The sequence below is a fragment of the Miniopterus schreibersii genome (genome assembly GCF_964146895.1).
Source record: "Miniopterus schreibersii genome assembly, chromosome: 10".
In the NCBI taxonomy this organism is placed as follows: Eukaryota; Metazoa; Chordata; class Mammalia; order Chiroptera; family Miniopteridae; genus Miniopterus; species Miniopterus schreibersii.
In genome coordinates this window covers 74,047,474-74,074,637 of record NC_138110.1, presented here as the reverse complement: position 1 = coordinate 74,074,637, position 27,164 = coordinate 74,047,474, and the positions used below count along the sequence as shown (strand labels likewise).

The window sequence follows — 27,164 nt, the reverse complement described above, 5'->3', positions numbered from 1 at the left end:
ACCAGACATGGCAGCCACACTTGGCCTCAGTCATCTGGCCATTCTGAAACTGGATTTCTTTCCCACATACATTCTCCTTTCCTGCCATCTCATGTCCAAGTAAAATGTCATCAACTCAAAACTGCCATAGACAGGCTCTCACTGTGGGATCAGAGGCCTCTGTGGGCCACTAAGGGAAGGCCTCTTATAAGAGGGTTATTTGAAAAAATAATCTGTTGAAGTTTAGTTTTATTATTTCTTTTTAGAAAAAAGAGAAAATTTACAAGATGCAAAGGTCTCACGCAATACATTATCGTTGAGGACTGTTCTCTTTACACCTTACCACAGCCCTGGCTTGGCCAGTGTTGGAAAGAGCATGGATGGCGTGAATGCATTTGAGACCCATCGTGGACACGTGGAAATGAACCACAGCGTTAAAGGAGAATTCAGTGAGAAATGATGTTGGCTCAACCTGTTCCAAAAGTAAGCCAAGACGTCATAGGAACCAACAAAGCCTTCTTGTCGGGGAGGCCCAGGTGTATGCCCTGCTGCCAGGAGCACAGGGCACCCCCCCTGCCCTGGCAGCACTCACTTCCTCCATTAGGCCACAGCAACAAAAGAAAGCGGCCACATTCCTTCCGTGTTTCCTTGTAGGGCTCTTCAGGCTCCTGATTTCTTATTTCTGGCTTCCTTTTCACGATTCAGTTCCAAATTCTTAAACAGGGTAGGTGCTTAGCAACTTTCAGGATCCACTTCTGCCCAACGATAATGTACTAAAAAGAACAAAAATAAGACACATAACTCAGAAGGGTCCCAATATTTGCCCTCAAATCCTATTAAAAGTATTACTAAGTATTAATAAAATAGCTGAAGATACCCGTTTTCAAGTTCATACAATGAAAATAGCATGACAGTGTTTCACTTCACTGTGAAAAATCTGCCATGTTGTCATGTATAAATTCAAATGCCTTCTCACCACTTTCAATTTATTAAAACTTCATTCTTAGAGTTCAAAACAATACCAAATCAAATATTTTGGAATTAAACAACACACTTCTAAATGGCCTCTGTAGCAAAGAGAAGTCACAAGGCAAATTAGAAAACCTTTTAAAGTGAACAAAAATGAAAGAAAATGAAAATACGACATAGCAAAATTGAGATACTCACCTAAGGCAGTGCTTAGAGGGAAATTCATAGCATTAAGTGCTTATATTAGAAAAGACAAAAGCTGTCAAGCCAATAATCTGAGTTCCCACCTTAAGGAACTAAAAGAATAAAAGCAAAGTAAACCCAGAACGAGCAGAAGTAGGGGAATAATAAAGATAAGAACAAAAGCGAATGAAATTTCAAACAGAAAAACAAGAGAGAAAAATAAAAAGATCAATAAAATCAATAAACCTCTTGCCAGACTTACCAAGAAAAATGAAGACACAAGTTACAAAGAACAGGAATCAGGGGCAACATCAGCATAGACTTTATAGATGTTTAAAGGGTAAAAAAGCTAGAGCTCAAACATCTCTATGCCCACAAATTAGACAACATAGATAAAATGGTGAATTCCTTGTAAAAAGATACAAAGCCTCATTTCCATCCTTTTAACAATTAGGAAGGCAGAGAGGTGCCAGACTAAAGAAAGCAGAGGGACAGGGAATAAAGGAATCGCTTGTTCTTGGGATATTTTCGACACTGCCTGAGGTATGGAAGGTTCTTTGGTATAAAATATCCAAGTATCTTGAGTTTCCCTCTGTAATTCTGAGGCTACATCAAAAACCAGCTGGTCTTGCCAAGATCTGTGAGGCAGGTGTTTGTCATCCAAGAGTTCAACTAAATCCCAGCCTTAACAGGGCAGTTTCTACACCCTCGGATCGAAATTCTAATTGGATGTACTTCAGTAAAAGGAAAAGATTCAGATAACGGGGGGCTGCATGTGGCGGTGCCATGTCTGAAAACACTTCCAGATGCACTTGACACACGCCACATTCTTAAGAAATTAATTGTGAGCAGGTGCCTCAATGGAATTAATATCCTTCTTGTCCCGAGTCCAGCTTGATACTGAGGTCCATGGGCCCACACAAAAAACACTAAAGGCAGCTGCAGCTAGTCCGTGTTCCTCGGTTCTATCTGGATCCACACAAGAGACTGAAATTTCCCCCAAGGCCTGCCCTCATGCTCTGAAACCCACTTGTCAAGGTCCTGCATTACTTCCTAAGAGATATCTGAAAGACCACCGGGGGTAGACAAGATACAACGTAATTCTGGGAACCATATTATGTCCATTTTAAAGTCAAGAAAAGCAACCTATTATTTCCTATGTTTTAATCAAGATGTGAACCCAAGCCTAAGAACCCAATGTCTATATTAATGCAATACTAATGACTGAAATCCTGAATCTGGTTCGCACACTGACCTTGGGAGAACTCCCTCTTCTTGGTATAAATTAAAACCTGTTTCTGAACTCAAAATGAGCTCTGGGATCCTGCTTGACTACATTATTCTTTTACACCTACTCCAATTAAATATCCTACAAGTTTTAATGCTTTGGGATGCTGCATGTGTGCTTCAAATATTTGCTGTGCAGGTGGAAATAATAAAGCTTACATAGAAGAATAAATGACCTAGAAAATGTTCATGATATTCCGTTAAATCATAAAAGCAGGTGACATTAAATACACAGTATGTCCCTAACTTTGGAAAGAGATATAGAATTAGCTGCTTAGAGAAAATATTATAAAAGCATTATGTCAATAATTATTATCTTAGTATAATAAGATGACAAGTGACTTTTATTTTCTTCTTTGAGCATTCTATAATAAATGAACATTATTTTGTAATAAGCATAGCTTTTAAAATAAGTTTTGTAAGAGAAAGATGATTTAGGAATTCTAATTCCTTTCTAGAGAATCACAGAATTGGAAGGAATTCTGAGATTTTATCCCAAGGGTTCTCAAAGCTTTTAGGTAAACCACTCAGGCAACAAAACCCCAGATACATATATTGGAGTAACAGCTGCCCTTTGGTCTAACCCCCTTCAGGGTCTACAGTCTGGGAACATGGCTAAAATCCCAGAAGTGGAGGTGCCACAGCTCCTCCCTGCATGAAGAGGCAGCCAGCATGAAGACTCAGAAGTCCCCTCACTTACGTCCATCCACAGCTGGATGTCAGCACCAGCCACCAGGCTCTGCTGTCCGATCTCTGGTTTGAAAAATTTCAAGTGAATCCCTGTCAATAAATGAATGGTTTTCCTCCTGCAATTAGTCAAAAATCCAGATCATACTACATAACTATACAAAAAACAAAATGTGGCCTCTGCATTTCCATGGGCCCATTCAAACTTCCTCACAAGCCTCCATCCTGCTGAGTAGCAGCTGGGTAAGTCTTGAATGCACAGTCGCACTGTCTCACCTTGGTGTCAAAACAGCTCTCTGAGTCCTCAGTGGCCTCTGTGGTCAGGTGGCTGGTGCACACCAGTGAGAGGCCCTCCCTGGCTGACCTGGCCTTACCTCCGCTCTCCCTAGCACCACAGACCCTCAAGTCTCACCCAGGAGGCCAGAAGGGGTGATTTCTAAGATCTGCAGGGACTGCCAGTACTGTTAAGAGATGAGGTCATGACCCCTCTGCTCTCCTGGATGAAGCTGTTCCTTTACATCTTCTAGGGCAGGCTCATACCACCCCTTGCACCCAGCCCCATGGTCAGCCCAGTGGATATCCACACAGCTCTCTTCTTCACCCTTCCCATGGTAGGTGACACCCTACATTAACTCCTTCCGTGACCTAATGCCTAACCATGTCTGGCTGGCCCATCTGCTCAGCTGCAGCACCCCCGTGGAGACCTGGGGCCATCCTGCACAGCAGTCTCCTTCCAGAATCCCCACCAGGGACCAGAGCTCAGGCCCTCATGGCTTCCAGCTTTCGCACCAACTTAACTCCCACCCGAGAATCCTGGCCTGCAACAGGGAGCCAGAACACCAAGTGTGGCCTCTGGTGTCCCCTCCATCTGTCCCTCTGCTCCCTCCCAGTGATTCTTCTAACCTGAGGGCTTTCTTTCACCCTCCCTCCTGCCCGGCCGGGGCTTCGCCCTACAGCATTCCTCTTCACTCACCTCCCCATGTCTTCCCCAGGCCATAATGACGGTATGGCGGCAGTGACCTTGATTTACAGGGAAAAGGAAGGAAAATACATCTGTCTACTCTTTTCAAAACACTGTGTCCCCTGAGTTCACTTCTCCCACTGCTGTGTTCCCTCTCTGGCTAGTTCCTTTTGGGTGTCTTGACAGGACAAGTTACCCCAGGTTCTACGCTACCCAATCTGCACTACTTTCAGAATAAATGCAATTACACTTCTCTGTCACACTGTACGTGTTGATTCCTCTTTATTAAATGAGCATGAAACTGCTCAAGTTAACCTCTACTTTCGCCCCCCGTCTCATTCCTTTTATGCTCCCTCACCTCATTGGGAGGATTCGAGATTTTCTGAGGCTGCAACTCAGTTGCCCCCCTTCTGGCCCACAGCTAAAGGTGCCGGGGCAACTTGTCACTGAAGGAACGTGGTTTCTACTTCTGACTGCAGGTATCGCCTGCTTCGAGTATTTACTTAACTGTTGTCATTCGGGGGAGAGGACCGTGCTCCTGAGCAGCGCTCCACATTTCTGTCCTCAAATGTCAACGCACTTGAAAACAAACAAGGAAGTTGTTTTGGAAGCTGCCATCTGTTTGCTTTTCCAACCTGACCTTTATCTGAATAGTAAGACATGTCCTGGCTGAGCACATTTCTTCTTAATAAGCTAGAGCGGGGGGGGGGGGGGGGGTGCGTGTGCGTGTGCGTGTGTGTGTATGTGTTAAAAGGAAAGTCCACCACTTTTCCCCTTTTTTCCCCTGCAGAAGGCAGAAACTCTTTCATTCCAGAGCTTCCCTTTGCTTCCCTGTGTCAACATTCAAACCACTGCCCCGTCCACACGCTGGTATTTCATAGTATAAAACTAGCTGTGCCTCTGAGGCGGTGGTTTGCTGTTGTTGTTGCTGTTGTTTGTTTTTTTAACTCAAAACAGTTTTGTTAGTGGTTCCCTAGAGTAGGCAGTATGTGTTTTAAACTACCCTAAGTCAGCCTTCAAATAACACTGTACCACTTCACGTGTATTACAGGCACCTTACAGAAGCATTTAGTTTCTTCTAAAAAATCCTCCGTGATTCTAATTCTTGACGCTCTACAGCTAAGGTGGGTTCACGGCTGTCCCATATGCACCCCTTCCTGCCTCCCCCTCCCTGCCAACCCCAGATTTTCTCCTTGGTTTTTTGCAGCTTGTATATGATTTGCTGTTCTTCATTACCTCTGCTCCAAAACTCCTCTGTCCTTGTGCCTCCCTGCCTTGGCTGAGGCAGCTCTCTACCCTCAGCCCTCATCTCCCCATTTCTACATGTCCAGCTCCAGAGGTCTCCCCTCATGGAGCCTCCCGACCCCCTTCTCCACCCCACCCAACACCCCATCACCACCACAACGCACCACGTTGCAGCGAAACTGCTTCTGTGCTTCTCCCTGAGCTGTGAACTCCCACAGTACGAGGCTCTTGGTAATGTGCTCACTGGGGTGATGAACTTAAGCAAAGGGCCAGCAGAAGGCCAGGTAGGGTCATCTTAGGGGCCTCTGATCAACCCAGCAGGGAGGCGGAGTTAATGTCAAATCACTCTGAGCACTGAGGCTCATTCTAGGCATGGAAGCGATGGCTTAGGAAAAGCAAACCAGCAAGGCCTGCAGGGTGGAGTGGAGGGTGGCGCGGCAGGAGGCTGGAAACCATCGCAGGCGCTGCCCCTGAGGACGGGGGTCCCCACTGCTGCCGAGGTCAAGGGGCAAGGGCAAGTGCGGCAGGAGGGACAGATGGCGAGAGCTCGTGTGAAGCTCCTGGACTAGACTCTGGATCTACGGCCGCTCTGGAAATGCTAATAGTAGCAGCAGTTGTCAACATAGGTAACTGAGGGCAGTGACACACACAGAACCTCCTGGGTGAACACCCCAGGCCATGGGCGCCTCTCTTTCCCGCATTTTCACTTTTCTCTCCATCCTTGAAGTCAGTGGATTTAAAGAAGCTTATAGACAAGCGCCCCCGAAATGAATTCGACCTCAAAAGTCATTCTGTTCTCTCGCCATTGGTTTGCCCACAACGCGGGAAGACGGGGCTACGCAGGGAGGAGACCGTCCTACCTGAGCTCCGTCCCGAGGTCTACGGCTCCCGCTCAGAAGACACGTCCCCCTCGGCCCCGCTGCTGGCGCTGCGGTCTTCTTTGCGAGGAGCGGTCCTTTCTTTGCTTGATTCAGAAGGCCCTTTGGCTCTGGTTTTTTCTTTCCTCTGCTGTTGTTTTTCAAGCTTTGCCAGCTGATTATCAAAAGTTAAAAAAAAAAAAATTATTTTGCAGATGTAAACATGTGCCTGTATGTCCAATACACCAAGTACTTCACAAACAGCAGCCACTGAAAAAGCTTTGTCGGATAACACGGCGACCACCGTGGTTCCAATGTTCCAAATTATACACAAAATGGTTATCAGTCAGGCACCTGCATCGACACAGGGCAGCCACATGTGTGACCTCTCTCAGGCTCCACCCGTCACTCAGCCTGCCATGTGGTCCTGGGAACGGTCAACCAGCAGGCTTCTTGGGCGAGCTGCGGGGAGCCCTATAAATGAAAAGGCTGTTACTCTTATTTTTTTCTTTGATGTCTCTATAGCTTTTTCTTACCAAGTTGTCTTCCCATTTACTGTTTTTTAAAGAGATATCAAAACACTCCACTATTTGCTAAGATAAGAGAGAGGCTGTGAATAAAGTACATTAGTCACATTCAGACACTGTCTCAGTTCTCTTTTCTTTGAGCCTGCACTTGACTCGCCCATAGCCAAACTCCCAGTGCTCCTACCAGGCTGGTGGTGGCTACGCAGGGACCCTGGCACTGGGACCCTCTCAGACATCCCCCAGACCAGCTGGGGACATGCCTGTGGCATCCAACCCCAAAGGAACCTGAGTCCATTTCTTCCCTGGACATCTGCCCAAACTGTCCAAAGAAACCACAGACTAGATGATAGAAAGAAACTAGATCATCTGACACTCGGAGCAACAGCACGGCTACTCCAGAAAGGCCTGCTGAGAAACAAGCTGGAAAGGCTGGCCAAGTTTTGACCCACAGGATTTTCTTGGACCAAAAAAAGTCATCTGTAACAAAGCCCAAGTGACAGCAACACCCAGTTCCATCTGCCTCCCAGACCACGACTACAAACACTTTCTAGTTCACATGGAAAGGGGGAAACCGAATGTAGGGTTGGCTCTTCCCAACTGCCCCACATACAAAGACAAAGAGAAGTCACTGTAACCAACCCGCCAGATCATCTCTAGATTACAGACAGACTTTGAGCTACATCTTCAGGTAGATCAGCAATCAGAAGCTCTCAATTTGGTCCAGAAAACTAATTTTATTGATAGCTGACTTATGTTTTCTTTCCCATTCCCCATTTACCTGAAAAGCTAAACAACTAGGTTGCTTAACATGCTAATTAGATTTTGTGAACGAAGACATGACTTCACCCTTGACCCACCGACTCTCCTCCAAGGTCACTCCCCTAGATGAATCCATGCTCATGTGGGCAGGAAAGGCTCATAGGAATGTGCACTGCAGTGTGGTCTGTATTAGCGAAAGCCTAGCGACAACCCAAATGTCCACTGACAGGAGAGACGCATAATGTGGTGCAGTCACAAGAAGCAATACCGTAAAGCTGTTCTACGTGTATCAGAATGGATGTCTTCAAAATCATGTTACGTGAACCAAATTAAATTTCAGAAGGCTGTATAAAGCAGGGTTCCGTTTACATAAAACACCACTATGTACTCTAAAGGGCTCGTGCAGATATAGCATGGGCCAGGAGAATACAAACCAGCTTCAGGGCGTCAACTTTGGAGAGAAAGAGACGAGAATGGGCTCATAGTGGAATGGATATATATGGGCTTCAACGTAACTTTCACTTCTATAAAAACACAACCAGTCCGGCCGGGCATGGCTCAGCGGTTGAGCGTCGGCCTAGGATCAGGGCGATCAGGGTTCGATTCCTGGTCACGGCACATGCCCGGGTTGCAGGCTCAATCAATGACTCTCTCATCATTGATGTTTCTCTCTCTCTCTCTCCCTCTCCTTTCCTCTCTCTAAAATCAATAAAGATATATTTTAAAATATATATATATATATATATATAAAAAATATATATATATATATATATATAAACACAACCAAATCTAGACTAGAACAGGGCTGCTGACGTGCCACTTCGTGAACTGCTTGCTACTGGCACTCGGATCACTGATGATAAGATGCTTGTGCCAAGGATGCAAACCAACGCGAAGCTTCCTTCACCAGCAAAACCTCGCTGTGAAAAAGCACCAGCTCCCACACCGTGTGCTTAGGGGTGTAGCTCATTTCATCTCGTGCCAGCTCTCTCTTGCCGCGGCCTGGTAACGAACAGTTCACTTCTGTAGTAGTGGTCTGGGAGGCAGACTCAACAAACAGTCGCTTTGAGCAGGAATGACCCGGAGCAAAGATCATTCAAAACGCAGCAGAAGGTTAGCGATTTTTTTAATCTGAGCAACGGCTGTACAGGATTCCTTGCTATGTTCTTCTCTGTGCTACTATCTTTCCCTGGACGATTATTTTTCTGTGTACTATTCTATCACCGGTTAGGGAGGAATTTCTTACATCTAAGATGACGGCCTTCCTTCCTTGTTTCCCTTTTGGTGTTAAAATGCTCTTTCTTTTATGAAATGATGAGGATAGTAGATGGGAGTCTCTCTCTCTCTCTCTCTCTTTTGCAAAATGATCCTGGATTGCACAACATGAATGTACTCAACACTGTTAAACTGTACACTTAAAAATGTTTGTCAGGATGGTAAATTTTATGCGTATTTTACTACGAATTTTTTTTTAATGTTTATTGAGATATAATTGACATGTAACACTATATTAGTTTCAGGTATACAAAATACTGATTTAGTATTTGCATCACAGTTGACTTTTAAACAATGCAGGAGTTAGGGGCCCTGGCGCACACGCACCCTCACCACGCAGTCAAAAATCCATGTCTAACTTCTGGCTCCCCAAAACTTAACTCCTAATAACCTACACTGAAAGCTTACCAATAACATAAGCCATCAATTAACACACATTTTCTATGTCATATGTATTATATACTATATTCTTACAATAAAGTAAGCTAGAGAAAAGAAAATATTATTCAGAAAATCATAAAGAAAGAAAATTCATTTACAGTATCTACTGAGAAAAAGCCACTTGTAAGTGGAGCCACGCAGTTCAAACCTGTGTGATCAGCTGTGCTGCAAAACAATCACCAAAATAAGTCTAGTTAACATCCAGCACCAAAAAAATAATGTTTTAATGATCTTGGAAAGCATGAAGTTGGCAACCCACGCTGGATCCTCCGATTTCTTTCTTCTTTTTATATGCCTAGTTCCTGAAATCCAAACATCTGGAAATCAGTGTTCTGCAGTGAACTGTGATCTGGTGCCTCCTGCTGCCAGCAGTCTACTTTTACCTCAGTGTCTGTATATGTGTTTGTACATGTGTGTATTACATATATGTGTATGTATCTAGATGGATTTTGCATATATACACACATATATAATTATAAATGTATCCAAGTTAGACACTGTAAAAGCATAATTTTTATTTTAAAATCACATTTTGTTTCCCCTCTTTAGAGTGACTATAGAAAATCTGAATATAACCAGAGAAATAACGGAACCAAGCCTCCCCTTATTGCTGAGATGCAGCCTCGCGCAAAGGTCTGTTTGAGATCGACCTGTTAGTCACTTTCTGCTCTTCAATGCTGTGGAGAAGCCAAGTCCTGGAAGGATGATGGGGAACAATTCCCAATTGTAGTGGGTTCCAGGAGGCTCCTTGGCCCCCGCAGCACCCCTGATTCCGCACTGTCTCAGAGGCGCCATCAGGGGTACAAAACTGCAGAGAAGTCCATTCAACCTTCCACCCACCGCGGACCACGCTTGAAAATCACGTGTGATAATTATTTAAGCAACAGGCACAGCCCACGTTTCTGTAAACAAGGCAAAGTTCTCTTACATTCTTTATCTTAAAACAATCCCAACCACATATGGCTCCGTGCCGCAAAGGAAAGATTTATATGAGAACACTGCGGACCAACCTAATAAATTTAAGACTTTTCTCAGAAAACTTGAACTCCAATGTAGCCAAAATGTGGAATTTACATCTCAAGGCAAGAAAGCAGTTGGATTCTTTTTACTCTGGGGGAAGGAAACAAATGAAAAGGGGGAAAAAAGAGGAAGGAAGGAAATTGGTGGTGTGTACAAACTCGTGTAACGTCAGCAGCTTTCTCATTAGCAGGGAGAAGCACATCAAGGAGAAACAGAAACCACTACAGGCCCTGAGAACACTGAAAGGCAGTACTTTTGTTTTTGGGGCTGTTTGCTTGTTTATTTATTAAATGATGAAATAGAATGTCCAATATTGCAAAGGAGACACTGTCCAAATCATACTGGCTCTAGTGGCTTAGAGAGAAATTCCACCTTTCAAGGCAGCTCCGGGCACCCAGAACCGTGGGGCCAGGTAACCACCTTATGGCCAGTCTGTGCCTCTCCTGGCGGGTCTCAGAGAAGGGGACCGAAGCGAGGGAGCCTGGAGAACCTAGACCCAAACCTCCCGACTCATGATTAAATCCACTGAGAAAATACGGGATTTCCTTTTTAATTAAGATGTTCGTGCTCTCCTTGTATAACGTGAGTGCAGAAGTGAATGACCAGGACCTGCTTTGTTTGAAGAATGACCGGGTGATGGCCCTGAAGGAAGCTTATGTCAGGGGTGTGACTCAGCAGCCCCTCACCAACACCTGAGAGTAGGAAAGGGCACGGGGCCCACACAGCAGTGCCCTCTGAAGGCAGCGCCACAGGTGAGCCCCTTGTCTCAGGGGAAAGAAAACAGAGACTCCGGGGCGGCCTTGAACCCACCCCGCCTGGCCTCGGCCCGCTCTTCTGGAAACGCCAGATGCCACCTACCAGGCTGGCTGCCCAGGCTGCAGGTGCTTGTGCTCTGGCGTGTGAGCACCAAACCCTGCTGCTTATACGGCAGGACGGCAGAGGGTGGAGAGGGGAAAGGAGAGAAGGCAGATTCCAGCCAGCAGATGATACCGGCGAAAACCTGAGAGGACAGAAATGTGCACCTACTGTGGAGCCTTAGGCAATCTGTAGAAAACTACTTCCATAGCTATCGCTAGTTGGCTAAGCCATCGTTTTAATCTTCACCGGAGGATATGTTTATTGATTTTAGAGAGAGAAACATCAATGTGAGAGAGGAACATCGATGGGTGACCACCCAGGGACCAGCCCCTCCGACGGGGTTTGTGTCCTGCGCGGGAAACGAAGCAGAGGCCTTTCAGTGTGCGGATGACATTCCAGCCGACCGAGCCCCGGCCAGGCCCGGCTAAGCCAGTTTTTAAAAAGCATTTGTAATTCGTACTTGCGCAGTTTGTTTTATCGAATTGTAAATTGATATAATTTCATAGTATGTGATAATTCTGAGAGCTTTTTTAAACATGTTCTTGTGTAATGGAAAACCGGATAGAACATTCGAAGAGGATGTTTCCATACACACCACAGCGGCTGCCATTATGTCAATTGTCACATTGTGTTATTTTTAAATCAACTCGCTGCTTAATAAAAACATCATGAAGCAAAGTGCACACATGGTACCTAATTTTCATACATTATTAACTCTGCTTGAGGTTTTTGTGGGAATTTGAAAAAAATCAAGCAAGCAGGCATCTGTTCCCATCTGAAATCATGCAAGCTAATTTTATTTTCTAATTCCCCATTGTTTACGAAAACCCTCTTAGGCGTGCAGAAACAACAGGGGTGGGAGTGGGGTGTTCGGGTGCCTTTCCCATTATCCTTACTTAGCTAAGTCTCCTTTGGTCTATACACTGCGCAGCCCACGCTGGAAAGGCTCCAGCCTTCAGGCCCCAGAGGGAGCTTGTTTTAGGCCATGGAAGGACATGCTGAGGGGTCTGAGGTCAGCTTACACATGTGTTTATCTGTCAGAGCAGCTGCCCTAAAACAGGTTAATCTCCCAGGTTGGCCCCCTGCAGCAGACGCTGTCAGGGCCTGACATATCCCCCAGCCCAGAGGTCACCTGCAGTGTCCGTGGACAACAGCCTACAAGCCCAAGTCTTCTGAGCTGCAGCACCTGTATCTCTCTGTCCGAAAATACCACCAGGCTACGGGAGGGAGCCAGAGCTGACTGCAGGGCAGGCCAGAAGTTACCAGGAAGTTAAAGCCTCTAGAAGTGATCTCATCACTGAAAAATGGCAGTTCTGGGGCTCCAACTCCCAGCCTCCTCACCTCGCCAACTCTGGACATGTTCTATACAGTTCCCCAGGGGGTACCCAGGGATCATCAAGCCACCCCTTGCAGGCTTCCCCCTCCCGGTCTCACCTCTACCCCTCACTGTGCTTCCTGGGAAGAAGACCTAAATTAACTACCTACACCTAAATTATTTTACTTTGGGGGCACCCAAGCCAGAAGCATTTTAATGAGTTGAAGTAAGCCACATTTTAACGTGATAATTTGTTATGTGTAATTGCTTGTTACCTGGTCCCCTCGGAGCCAGAATTCCACACTGGTCTGCAGGCCTGGGCACTGGAGGGCACTGGCAATGTTTAGGACTGTCCACTCTGGCACTGAGGGATGCTGCTGCACAAGGAGGTGGCTGAGCGAGTTTGACACTGCGGTGACTTCTGGGCTGGGGGATATGTCAGACCCTGAGAGCATCTGCTGCAGGGGGCTAGCCTGTGACATTCTGATTATGTATGCTAATTCTGTGAAAACTGGTCACCCCTGTGCATGGCAAACCATCTATTCTAGCAGCCAGGAGTTTTACTATGTAGCACTCCACTTTCTAACCCTGTTGGAGAGCAAGGCATGGACTGATTTCTTACATTTCCCAACTTTTCATCACACCTGTGGCCTGGGCTTCTCCTCTGATGGGGGCTAACTGCAAAATTCCAAGAGTTATGGGAGAGAAGTAACCATTTCCCCTGCGCTAAGAGAAGCAACAGCTGCGGGCATCTGAAAGGCCGGAGACTAGCCTCCTTCCACACCACATACCAAGCAAATGGCATCCTCTCCTCCTCCGAGCATGTGCATTTATTGTTTCATAGGCCATAAGCTATTTGAAGGCAGAAATAACAAGCAACTATCTAGTCAACAGCCACGTTAGACTTAGGTCAACATCTATCACACTGTTGGCACATGTCTGGTTAATAATCGTGAACTGTAGCAAAGTTGAAGGAGACACTAAAACAATTTCAGTTTTGGTATTCCAATGCTTAATTGGTAACAGAAAACTGTTCATGAGCATTTTAAACTAATAGTGTTCTTTAAATGATTCAAAATGTTCTTTCAATTTCCAAGAGTCTTAAAAAGGAGGGGTGGGATCTTTTCTCTGCCCCACTTGGTCTATATGTTGTACTAATGCCAATACAGCAGGTTTGAACACTGAAGAATTATTGTGCAAAACAACAATAATCCAGAAAAGAGGAAGACATGAGACCCAGAAAAACAGCAGACATGACCTGGGAGAGAAATCAAGGCCAGGCTTAGGCAAGATGCCTGGCAGCCAGAGGAGCAACCTATCCACAAAGGAGCAGGGTGAGACCCTAGTGGCTGTGTTTCCAGAGAAAAGGCCTCTAGAGAGAATGCCTGGGACACAGCTTTGGGAGCAGGAGATGTAAATACAATACTTTCAGCAAGATTTCAAGAAGAAAAAAAAGACAAGTACACACTCCCAGAAAAGCAAAAAGCTGAAAGTATTGTGGCCATTCCCATTCTTAAAAATAAATGTGTAAATAAATTACATATAGAACTCCAGCCTCTTGAGAGGATAGTAAGGAAATTGTGCTAAGTAACATAAGCAATAAGACGAGTTATACAACTTCCAAAACTAACTGGTGCAAAATAAAATATAAAATGCAAACAAGACATTGAACAAACTTATCGAGATCTCAAATCCAGATTCAAACAATGTGAAAAAGTGCAAATGCCTAATAAACTTATGAAAGAAGAGTTCACCTTCTCTAGCAATTAAATTGACACAAACATAAATAAAGATATAATTTATGATTCATCAAGTTGACCAGGATTAAACAATGACAATAGTCTTTGCAAGGGTTTGAGGAAAGAATCTTCATATGCTGGTGATGGAGAGTGTAAATTTGGACTTTGGAGGGCACAGTTTGGCGATGCACATTTCAAAGCACTAAGTATATATACATTACACCCCCAATTTTACTTCTGAGGATTTATTTTGTGGAAAATAAGTAGCTTAGGGCACAAGGATACATGCAAAAGGATGCTGTAAAAACTGTGCAGCAATCTAAATGCCCATAAAAAGGGAATTCTTTATGAGACTTTCTGGACAGATTGATTTACCATTTGAGGTGCTGTTATGGAAGATTTATGGCTGCAGTAGTCAGAAACTAGAATTCCCATTTCTTCACCATTAAAAAAAGAGGAGGCGCCCCCTCTCTCTCTAGAGCATGCCTGTGGCTTCTTTCTTCAGGCATGCATCTTTGCTTTCTTTCTCCTAAGCTCTAAGGGTCCCCACGAGACTTGCAACCAGGGAAGCAGCGGGCAGCAGTAGCTTGTCCCACGCAAACCCCTGAATTTGTCTCCAAGGGCCCTTCTCCCGCCTCTGTTACTTGTTTCCTGCGTTCACAGAGCCCCGCTGGCTCACTTCTTCTGCCTCTGGGATTTTCTAAAAGACCAAGGCAGCTTTCTGATCAGCCCACTTCACTTTTCTCTTCCAGTGTACTTTCACCTTGTTTGCTAAATAAATTTCTTCTTGCACTTGGAGGGGAAAAAGAGGAAATTTGGGGGAACAGTATAAATTCAGCTGTGAGGGCCTGTCTGGTGGTGGAGGGTGCTGAAACACCACAGCACACACAGCAAGGCCGAGCATGACAGAAAGGCTCAAGGTGCAAAAGGACAGCATTGATAAGGCCCTCAAGGAAGCCAGACACTGCTGCTTGGTGACACACAATCTAGGAGCCACTTTGGGAGAGAGGACTGGGATGATCAACACAAAAGGCAGGACAGTGGTTGTCTCTGGGCTGTCGGGCAGGGGATGTTGGTGGATACAGGAAACGGAAAGGTTCCTGGTATAGCTGATGCTCTAGTCTTAAGTTAAGAGGCAGATCCTTGGGCATTCATCTTATCATGCTTTTTGCATAAATCTGTGTTGCATACATCCTTCAGCTGTCAAATATTATACAATAAAATATTTTTAAAACACATGTGAGTGATGACACTTCATTTTCAGTCATACCTTTGCCCAAACAGCTCCAACAATCTGACTTGCCTCAGAACAGAAATCTAAAGAACAGAATTCTACTATTGATCACAAATTTACAGTTCTCAAGCATGCAGCCTGTCAGAGAAGATAAAGTGCTCTTCAATAATGTGGTTACAACACTCGTGCAAATTTCATTGAAACCTCAGCTCTGAGCACCCTTGTTTAGTCTCAGGATCCACACATACATACGCCACTGGGAGCCAGAGATGGAGCAGGCAAATTTTCTTAGAAATCTAATGTTTATTATCATTGCCACTTATTTCTAAAAAGAAATGTTAGCACACTACCACAAAGCTCTCATGTATTCCATTTCTGTGGGAGAAAATGTATTTATAAAAACATCAGCTTTTTGGTACAAACAAATGCTGCTCTGCCCCACTCCAAGAAATCTTTGTCATTATCCCAACTCATTGTGAGAATGCCATCAAGAATTATCATCTCCTGCGACAAGGTTTGCTCAAGGATAGATGCAATGCTCACAGCAAAAGTTCTACAAATGGCTTTAGTTACCACAAGAAAGGCAGAGTCATGTGGAAGGTTGTCTGTCCCCCACAAAAGGAGACAGGAGGGAGAAAGAGAAGACAGAAATTGTATCAAAGCCCCCGAAACTAAACCTGGATCTTGCTTGGTGGTCAAAGGAGTGAGTCTACTGAGCCTAACTTCCTGATGACAAAGACTAGAATTCCCAGTCATGTCAACAGGCCTACCACAGAAACATCTCCAAGATTTTCACGCCTTCAATGTCCATGCACAAGGCACCTAAATTTTGGTGACAGCAGCTGACATTTAAACTGATGATTAACTGACTGAATTATGTCAGCAAGCTAGTAAGGGGAAAAAACCCTGAATTGGCAACCCTGCTCCCTGCATCGTTGCTGCATTTATGGTGATAGAGTGCCTGTATAATGCAATTTCATGATGAGAATTCATGTAAATATGGGGCTCAGAGGCCAACAAATAAATTGCATGATTTTCAATTATTAAATCAAGACTGAGAACATTTCTGTACAAATAGATGAAGAATGAATTTGACAAATCATGAATACAAAATGCCTCCGCTGTCACTAGGAAGGTCAGATCGGCAAGATAAATGTCTAAATTTCAGGTTCAATCAATTATTTATGGCCATTTATGCCAGAGGCCTTCCCACTTCACACCTAAATTCAGAAATATCCCTGATTTTTGAGGACCTTGAACAAGTGAACTTGAGGACAATCCAATATCTTGGCACAAAAGCCGCTTCTTCTACTAAAAATAATCCAGATGGTGGGAGCAGCACACAAAGATTCCAGTCTCTAGAACCAACCCCAGCATCCATCTGCCTAGGAAAAGCCACAGAACAGAGTGAAGGGAGGGGGACTCCAGCGCTGCTTGGCATCTGCCTCTGACCACCTCGAAAGGTTGTCCAAATTCTAAGGGATGAAATGCCACACCAGACACAGACCAGGAGATGGGAACGAAACAAAATGCTGATAATGTGTTGGAGGTTGCTTGCTAGACATCTGCTGAAACACAGTTAAAACTAATAGGCCAAATCTGAGGAAACACTGGTGTGGTATGATGATAACATTGAATGCTGCCACCCAGAGAGAGATGTGAGTCATCTGAAAACCAAGTGTGCTTGGGATTGGGTCCTAAGGGCAAGCCAATCAGGAAGTGCCTTGGAGAGTTCAAAGTGCAACTGGCAAGGCATCTTACTCAACATGACTGGAACATCCCACAAAGAGAATGCCATCAAAAACTGGGAAGTAGCCCAAGTGTCCATCAGTAGATGAGTGGATAAAAAAGCTGTGGTACATTTACACAATGGAATACTACTCTGCCATAAAAAGGAAGAAAATCTTACCCTTTACAACAGCATGGATGAACCTGGAGAACATTACACTAAGTGAAATAAGATAGTCAGAGAAAGATAAGTATCACATGATCTCACTCATATGTGGAATCTAATGAACAAAATAAACTGATGAACAAAATAAATCCAGAGACATAGAAGCATGGAAAAGACTGACGGATCTCAGAGGGAAAGTGGGGATGGGGGGGAGGGGAGTCAGGAGAGATTAACCAGGAACTTACATGCATATATACATAACCTATGGACACACACAACAGTGTGGTGAAGGCCTGGGGAGTGAGTGAGGGATGGAGGGGGTCAATGAGGGGGAAAGGGGGATATCTGTAATACTTTCAACAATAAAGATAAATTTTTTTAAAAAAAGAATACACTGGTGCCCTGGCCAGCGTGGCTCAGTGGTTAGAGCATCAGCCTGAGCACCAAAGGGTCATGGGTTTGATTCCCAGTCAAGGGCACGTAGCTGGGTCACAGGTTCTATCCCCAGCCCTGGTCGGGGTGCATGCAAAAGGCAAACAATCAATGTGTCTCTCTCACATCAATGTTTCTCTCTCTTTCCCCCTCCCTCCTTTCCACTCTCTTTAAAAATCAATGGAAAAAATATTCTTGGGTGAGGATTAACAAATAAAAAGAATACACTGGAAGGAATTAAAAGTAGGTTGGATTAAGCAAAGGATCAAATTGGTGATTTAGAAAACAAGGTAAAAAAAAACCCACACCCAATTAGAGCAGCAAAAAGAAAAAAAATTTAAAAAGAATGAGGATAGTCTAAGGGAACTTTGGGACAACATGAAACAACAACATCCACATCGTAGGGTTGCCAAAAGGAGAAGAAAGTGAGCAAGGGAAAGAGTACCTGTTTGAAGAAATCATGCTCACCTACTGGCCTCCTTTCATAACCTTTCTTTTATTTGAGCCTTACAATGATCTGGGAGGGCAGGCAGGCCTCACAATCATCCCGTTATCTGATAGATGGGTGAATTGAAGCTCAGAGTTCTGCATCTTCCCAGTTTCACAATTCTAGGGTATGGCAGAGTGGAGGTTTGAGGTCAAGTTTCCTTGGTCTAGGCCAGGACTCTAGATGAGAACCCAGACTGTGATGGGGTCTTGAGAGCTCACCCACACCAAGGCAACAAAAGCTCCTAATAATGACCCACACTATCCACAATCATGGCAGGTCTAGAAAGGAGTCAAACCAAGGAAAACAGAACCTCCCCTGAGGAAGACAAGGATTCCATGGTCTTAGGTAGAGCCTGTAAGAATGAGTATAGCCCATATTAGCAAGGCAATATCTCAGTCTAGAGAAAAAACATAAACAAAGGGCCAGAGACAATTGAAAGTCAAAGAATGTCTGGGGATGACATAATGCTTGAACTGAAGAGTGATAACAGGTGTGGTCAGAAACGAGGCTAAAGATCCCCCAAATCCTTAGTCCTGCACCAAGGACTAAGGTCTGTCTGGACAAGGAACACCAGGGCAGCTCAACCAACCACCATTGTGGGCACTGTGATCCATTCCCCAGGTCTTAAACACATGGCGCAATGTTCCCAAAGGCAGTGTGACATGCTTCTGGGCTAGTTCATCCAAGCAAACTGGAGAGTTGGGTCCGCAACCACACATAGGGAACCTGGGACAAGAGGATGTTTCTGAAAGAAAGCTTGGGGAAGAAAACGGCTGCCTAAAATTAAATTTTTTTGTCATTAGGAACTCACAAAGTCAGACACTTCATGAAATAGCTTTCAAAATGCCAAGAAGACATGCACTAGGAAGAAAGAGCATTTGGAAGAGGCACACAAAAAGGCATCTTTCAAACAGTGACCTCTGCTAAGGATGCCCAGTGGGCCAGCCTCGGCAGGAGGCCACTGGAGGGGAGGCAGAGGCTGCAATGAGCCTGGGAGCAGCGCTCCTGCAGCCCCTTCCAGCAAAGGCCAAAGGAACAGAAGAAACACTGGGGAAATAGAAATCCTGGGGCAGGGAGGGAGAGAGAACACATTAAAATGGTAATCCCATTACAGGGAGATATAGTAACAGTTCAACCACGAGAGCTTTGCCAGACACCTCTGCTGAAATTGGTACCTTATGTGGTGTGGCGAGGAGGGAGGTCTGGACATGAAGAACTTCAGATGGACTGAAGAGAGAAAAGACTCCAGCATCAGCACAGCTATTGGTAAAATGGGTTCCACGTGAGTCAGTGGAAGGTCTTGACCTCTTTAAACTAAGATAGAGTCGCAGTAGACACATTCAGTAAGCTTGCAGATCTCAAATGTGTGCACTTGGTGGATTTCTTTCCATTGAGGATCTATGCAGATGCAGTGAATGTGCTGCTACTTTATTAAAATGTCTATATAAGGGGGGAATGACCTTATTTTAGGGTACTTGTCTCCATTGTTAAGGTGTAGTTTTTATATGGTATCTCAGGTCAAGTTCCAAGCTGACTTGTGATCCAACGATCTCATGGTAAATAAAAGGCCACCTGAAACAGAGACTGAAGGAGACCATTACAGCAGCCAGGGCTGTCTCACTCACATCTGACCACAGGTGAGAGTCACTACTTCTTTCTCTTTCTCCCTCTCTCTCTCTCTCTCTCTCTCTGACATCCCCGTGGCATCCTTTGGCCAAAAAGGTGAATATTCTTAACAACAAGTATTTGCTGATGCTTTATGGGCTTATTCCTGTGCTAATCACTATGAAAGGGCACGGAAAAGTATAAACAAGGGCCCCTGGCTCAAGAAGTTTAGAAAGACAAGACTTAATCACTGTAAAACAAAGACGGGACACTGCAGGCCAGTGCACTGCTAACAGCTGCCATTCCAAGTACTCTAGGAAGGAGAAGCCCATGCCCATGGGAGTCAGTGAAGAACGACCTGTGGAAGAAGTAAGGCACGAGCTGGTTCTTAAAGAAGGTCTGGACCTAAGTAAGCAACACAGAGAAGGAAGGGCTTCAAGGCAACCCAGATACCACCCTTGATCTAGAGACAGGACTGTGAGCCAAAACAAACAGCTCATAAGAAAAAACTGAATCAAGACTGAAAAAACAACACTTCTGTCCTGAGACTTCTGCTTCTAAGACGGAGCACAAGAAACCAGATTTATCCTCCCACCTGAACCAAAAAAGAAATAAAAGACAAACATAAAAACAGTTTTCAAGACACTAGACAGAAAGCAACTAAGGCTAGTGATCTCTGAGACAGGAAACAAAAAAGGTGAGACTTCGGCAGCCCCAGCTAACCATCTTCAGGGAATTTCCAGGCCTCAGCACAGACAGGGAAACTGAAGCAGAGCCAAGCGGATGCCCTAAGTAGAAAAGATGAAATTGGTAGTCCTGGACACCAAGGCAGCTAAAGTGCTCAGGGCAGAGTCCTGGAGAGGAGAGAGCAGCACATAGCACCTGTGGGTGAGGCAACTACTCAAGGGAAAGAGCCACTGGAAAGGATTAGGGGTTCCAGTGTGTGGTGCTCACACAGAGCTGGGAGCAGTGCCTGTTCCCACCAGCCAGACTAGAGAACATCACGCTCCATGGGGCAGTGGGTAGGGTGCTCAGAAAGGGAACAGTTAGCCCTGGACTGAGCAGTGCCCTGGCCTCAGTATGTCATAAAAGCAAGACCCATAAGAATCAAACTGATCCCAAGTAACTTAACTGAAGTCTCAAGAATATGTATAGGGATACAAAAATATCGAGTCCTCAACTAGGTAAAAACTTGGAAATCTGTCCAACCTCCTTAACCCACAAATGGCCAAAGTTGAAAACACGGACAGGTACTTTGAACTAACTCAGCCCAGGAAGATGTGGCTTCAGTGGCAGTCATCTAGGGCCAGAGGGCAGCCAACATGCAATGACATCTGTAACGGTTGCCTGCCAGCCACCGCCACTAAAGGGCTATTGTTTCACAAGAAGTGCAGTGAATCTTTCTACAGTCTTCTAAGCTACGGGCAAGTCTTAAGTATTCAGTTGTTTCTAGGGATAAAACAATTTAAAAATACTAAGGTACTGATTTTTCCTTTTATATTCTATAAAACCTATCTTATTGGATAAAATTGTAGGTCATGGGATATAATTTTATTAGAAATGCCAATCTTATAAAAATAAACTGATTATTAAAGATTTGAGTGAGATTTATAAATCTTTGAGGTAATTCTAAATAAGTGGCTTATTTTGTATGTGACTCCTTAACAAAATAAACACTGTCACTATTTATCTTCAAACTATCCATAAAAAAAATTCTCAGAATATTTTAATAAGATTGTGAAAGTAGCCCAGCCGGGCGTGGCTCAGCGGTTGAGCGTCGACCTAGGATCCAGGCAATTGGGGTTCGATTCCCGGTCACGGCACATGCCTGGGTTGTGGGCTCGCAGCCAATCAATGACTCTCTCATCATTGATGTTTCTATCTTTCTCTCCCTCTCCTTTCCTCTCTCTGAAATCAATAAAGATATATTAAAAAAAAAAAAAGAAACTCTTAAATAAAAAAAATTAAAAAATAAAAGATTGTGAAAGTATAATGCCATTCTTTATTTTGTCAAAAGCTCTATTTTTTTGTAAAGAACCTTGGTATAGATTTACTGTATAAAACTAAATTTATATAGTTTTAATAGAAAATATCCTGTTATTATTTCTATTATATTATTCCCATACTATATTTCTATAATTATTATTATTAATTCTATTATTATTTTCTTTTATTTCTATTGTAGAGAGAATATAAAACATGGTGTTCGATCTTTCAGTTCTATCCAAATTTCTGACTTTGGGATGAATAACCCAAGCTGATCTTAATGAAGGTGACCATATGTTGTGGTTCCCCAGGACGATCAAAGCCGCATTCTCAGTAGCGCCCCAAGTTTGGATGGTCTTGCACAGGGTTGCTCCATTCGTAATGGAAGTGAGCACACTGTACTGTCAAAAGTGATCAAATACTCAAATATAAGCAGAGTTAAATGATTTACCCTAATATATCCTAGAATAAAAAATAAGATTAGGATGGAAGCCCAAAATTTCCTAGTTGCCCATTTCTATATGTCTTCCCAGGCAGTTCCAAAAAAAAAAAAAAAAAACACCACCACACCCTCACAGATACTCACAAATGAAAATGTCCCACCCCTCCCAGCCCCTTCCTCCTGGTGTAAGGTGGCTTATTAAGTCTTTACCAGTTGTTCTCATTCCCTTTGTTCAACTGTAAAGTTCCCCAGAGAAACTTTTAAGATTATTATATTAAGTATTATAAATTGCACTACATGTACATTTAATTTACAAGAATTCAACTACCTGACACTCAGTAAAAAAGAAAGACATGATGATTCCCATTGGCCTGGATATTCTGCCTACCATGGCCCTCGGGGAGCTTCTGCCACAGGCAATGGAGAGGGGAGCCCTGCCCCACCATCTGGAGACCTGTGGGTAGAACCTGCAGGTCTTAGGCACAGCCATGGCCTGAGTCTTCAGGGTCCAGACAGGTGGGCTATAAGGTTCCTTCAAGACCTTCCAAGAAGAAACAGAAGAGGGGATGGAGAGTCAAGGAGAAAAAATAACCACAAGAGAGTGTGGGAAATAATAACTTGTTTATCCAATGCAACATTGCTGTGCATGTTTATAGTATTCAGCCCCAGTAGAAAGGACACGGAAAACAAAAATACTAACAGATAAAACAAACTACAAAACTACCTGGCCCTTCCCCACAGTTAGAGAAGCATCCATCGCCTTCACTCCCCTCCCCCAGAGCGCGCAGGCTCTCCATGGGGGAGACCTGATGCGTATGTCTACACTAAGATTCAGGCCACAGGCTAAATCAGACTGCAGGAGTGCGTGGCCTCGTGATCCTAAAATATCCAAAAGTCCACTGTGAGTTTACGAGAATGGGAAAGGCCCCAGGGAATCACCAACACCGGAAAAGATAGGATGAGCCTCTTCTATTGGGGAAAATTAGCCAGAATGTCGAAATGGAGCCAAAAGATGTCTGGGCACTGTTTCAGCGTTGTCCTGGAACACGGTCTAGTAAGTCCAGCCTGATGCTTGGAGAACGTAACTTCTGTGATTCACTGTTTACTACTGATCAGGGCCCAGGCCCTAAAAAGTTACATATTGGAAGAGAGCCTGCGAAGGAGTTCTGCAGAAACAGAGAGAAAGCCCGAAGGTCACCATCTGATGGCCATGAAGCGAGGCGTAGTCACCTCAGCAGCCTTATGCCAGCATTCTGCGCGGACTGTTCATTCCCACCAGCCCCTCACAGCCTCCCACGACCCCACTGCTGTCTGACTGGCTTCATTAGTGAGTTAATTAAATCTTTGATACCTGCTCACTCTGCATTTGTCTGAGAATTAGGTTTTAACTTTAAAAATTATAATTTGACTATTATTATGAAAAACTCTGTTTTCCCTCTGACCTCTCTTCCCCTAGGTAGCGATGGATACATCCCATTTATCCTAACAACAGAATAAAATTATCAGAAGAAAGAGGAGACATAAAGGAGCGCTTTTTAGATGAACAAATAATTTCATTTGAGGAAAAATCTTGAACCACACATTGCTCTCTTTAAAATGAGTAACCAACAAGCCAGTCATCAGCCAAATCGCCTCCCTGTATATAAAAACATTTTTGTTTAAACAAAGTTTACTTCAACAGTAAATGCACTTTCTTGCTCTCTTGAGACCAAACATTTCTTTTACTACATCAAATAATCCTCATGCGGTTTTCCCGTAATATGCCATCATGAGATGTGGAGAAGATATGGAGGTGGAAGAAAGTGCAGTTTACGATTAAGATTCTAGTAACTTGCCCGGCCAGGCATGGCTCAGCAATTGAGCATCGACCAAGATCTAGGATCGGGGTTCGATTCCCAGTCAGGGCACATGCCTGGCTTGCAGGCTAGGCAGCCGATCAATGACTCTCTCATCACTGATGTTTCTCTCTCTCTCTCTCTCCTTTCCTCTCTCTGAAATCAATAAAGATATATTTAAATAAATAAAAAAAGATTCTAGTAACTTTAATCACAACGTCCTGGGCAACTTACATGTATGGACATACACACATACACACCTTTTCCTCACTTTTGTTGGGAAAAATTCCCAACTGTCCCTAAGGAAAATCCGCTTTTTTGAGACCTAGGGGCAGCCAGTACCACTCAGTGTGAAGAAGCACATTCTTTATTCACCAGGCTACCCTGACAGTAGTTAAAACCTCTAGGTCTGAAATAAATGCAATAGAAATATAACAAAAACTACAAATAAGAGCCACATATGTAATTTCAAATTTTCCAGTAGGTACGTTAAGGAACTTTTTAAAAGGTTAAATTAATTTTAATATTATGTAATCGATATAACCATTATTAATGAGATCTTTTGCCTTCTTTCTATGCTGACCCCTCCAGGCCCAGCGTGCTTTGAGCCTACACTGTGGCACACCCCACTTCAAGAGTAGGGAGAATGCTCCATCCTCCCCGAGCCCCCACGCCCTGCCCACTCACAGTAAGACACGCTCATAGACCTCTGTCTGGGAGGCCTGTGGGCCTGTGGGCTAGGTGCTGGCACTGGAGCCTGGGCCTGGGGTCCACAGGGAAGTTCTGTCCCAGCTGGGGTTCCTGAGGACCAGCAGGCCATAGAGAGAGCCATGGGCAAGAGGTCTGAGAGGCGGTAACCCTTCATTCCCTCTTTGGCCAGGTACCCTCACAGAATTCTTCTCCTTGGCTGGAAAGGAGGCAGCATTAGACGTGTGTGCATATGTGTATGTGTGTGTGTGTGTGTGTGTGTGTGTGTGTACACATGCACACATGCTGAGTGTTATCATGTAAGTAAGATTTTCTGTGGCAAAGTCCACTTGTCCAGAGAGAAAAGAACCAGCTCTAAGATCCACCCTCAATACTGGATCAGTCTCCAACGGGACTAACACAAGATGCCTTGAGGAGGCCTTGTAGCAGAGGGCTCAAACAGGGCATTTACCCTTCCAGGCAACCAGGGCTCTGTTTGAGCACAGTACCCTTCGACCAAAGGAGCTGGCATGTCCCCAAGGCACTCACCACCCTACCTTGATATATTTGGTAAGACCAGATGGGTATCTCATTCCATATATATATATATGGGGACAGCAAGCGAGATTAGTCTCAGACACTGTGTATTCAAGAAATAATCTCTTCTAATGCATTTAGAGGTATTTTACTTAGACAACAATGATGTGGTTTTAAACAGCTAAAGAGGTTGTTTAAACTGAAGACCTTGAGCTGAGACCAAGCAGGCTTCAGAATTACCATGTGCTTTATCCAACAAAACTTTCACTCTGAAAATAACTGAAATCCTGATCATGTCTGAGGAAGCAAAAGGGACTAGAGTCACCTGACTTCTGAGTCTCCCATGAAGACAGTAACTGCTTAAGTGATGACCATCAGGTGAAAATGGCAAGCCACGCAGAACAACAAAAAGGGCAGAGGCCGCCTCGAGCAGGCGCTTTCTACCCATCCTGCCCTCGGGGCTGGGCTCCCGCTGCTGTTTAGCCCCCTTCAGTCCGCTGGCTCTGCTGGCTCGGCTGGCTCTCCATGGGCACGCCTGACGCACACGGTGTCAACACTCAAAAATGCTTCACCTGCTGAATACTGAAACATTCCATTAAAATATGTAAATGTGCCACTAAGGGATGCAAAGACTCAATTACAAAGGCAGCACTTCCTTCCAGAGGTTTAAACACCAGGACAGGGCTAATTACAGAGCACTGAGCCACATGGCTTCCTTGGGCATAATTCACACAAAATGTTTTTCTGCCTAGAAATGCCCTCCACTTGATCTGCCTCTGAGCGGAAGTAAAAGGTCATTTTTTGTGTTATTTTTTTTCCTGAGATTAGCTATTAATCTATCTCCTTGGAGGTAACTTTCTACAGCAGTGTCAAAGCATCAAATCTCATTTCTCCTCTGCCTGCAAAGAAAGCCCAACACTCCTTTTCCAGAGTCAACCACGACGCCCTGAACTGCCCAAACCCAGGAGCAATCCCACCCTTTGACCAGTTACCCACTGACTGGAAATCAAAGCAAGAAGATTCTATTCCAAAAGACATTACCACAAGGAGAAAATTGAAAGCTACAAGGGATTTTATCTTTTCATTTTCTTGCCTTCCAATTTCAATTATGCTCTTTATAAAGAGATCCTTCCAAGTACTGAAGGAGGGTAACACCCCCAAATAAACCTCAGTGCAAAATCGGCTCCCATGAACACAGGGCATGGCTGCCTCTACAGCGCACTTGTCTGGGGCTACCCTTGACCTAGGGAAAGGGTTCCAAAGTCTGCGGCTGGCAATGACCCTGTTATTTCCCCACTCAGAGTCGACAGCTGTTCAAGCTCCAGCATCCAACCACACTCCTGAGAGCAGCTCACTTGGCTTTTACCCTCTGAGAAAAAGAGAATTAGGAAAGCCACACGCATGAAGCCGTCCCCTTTTCCAGTCCAGCCTCAGCTAAAGGCTTGACCAGTCACGACCCCACCAGCGCAGAGTCAAGGAGAAAACAGGATGCGTGAGAAGGCTCCGAACGGCTCAGACACCACACGAGCTTCTGTAGCCTCAACCTCAGCCTCCTGACATTCGGAGTTCGATAATTCTTAGTTGTAAGGGCTGTCCTGTGTATTTTTAAGTGTTTAGCATCCCTGACCTCCACCCACTAGGAGCTAATTTTTAAACTTAAAAATTTTAATTTAAAAAAATTTTTTTTAATTTTAATGTGTGTTTTACTCCCTTTTTCTGTCCCTAACAGACCTACTCTAAAGAAAGTCTATAGCTGATTCTATGAAAATCTGGAGAGAAAACTGGTAAAAAAATAATAATAATAAATTTATAATTATCAAACTGTATACCCCTGAAAATTACACTTAACATATATACACGGGGGGGGGGGCAAATGACACAGAACAAACCATTTTTCTCCTACCAAATATATCTATTCAT

General features: G+C 44.3%; 1 protein-coding gene across 2 annotated transcripts in view; it reads right to left on the bottom strand.

Moving 5' to 3' along the window:
- Nucleotides 1-211: 211 nt before the first annotated feature.
- The window catches only part of DTD1 (D-aminoacyl-tRNA deacylase 1), a 90,108-nt gene continuing 63,155 nt past the window's right edge, over nucleotides 212-27,164 (bottom strand). Inside the window, exons 5-6 of one of the 2 annotated variants that reach the window (XM_081149558.1) lie at nucleotides 6,172-6,343; nucleotides 212-752 (exon numbers count right to left, since the gene is read on the bottom strand). In XM_081149558.1, coding sequence (XP_081005684.1) covers nucleotides 6,191-6,343 — 153 coding nt within the window. In that variant the 3' untranslated portion in view covers nucleotides 212-752; nucleotides 6,172-6,190. The remainder of the gene's footprint in view (nucleotides 753-6,171; nucleotides 6,344-27,164) is intronic. The other variant, XM_081149557.1, reaches the window with a different exon arrangement.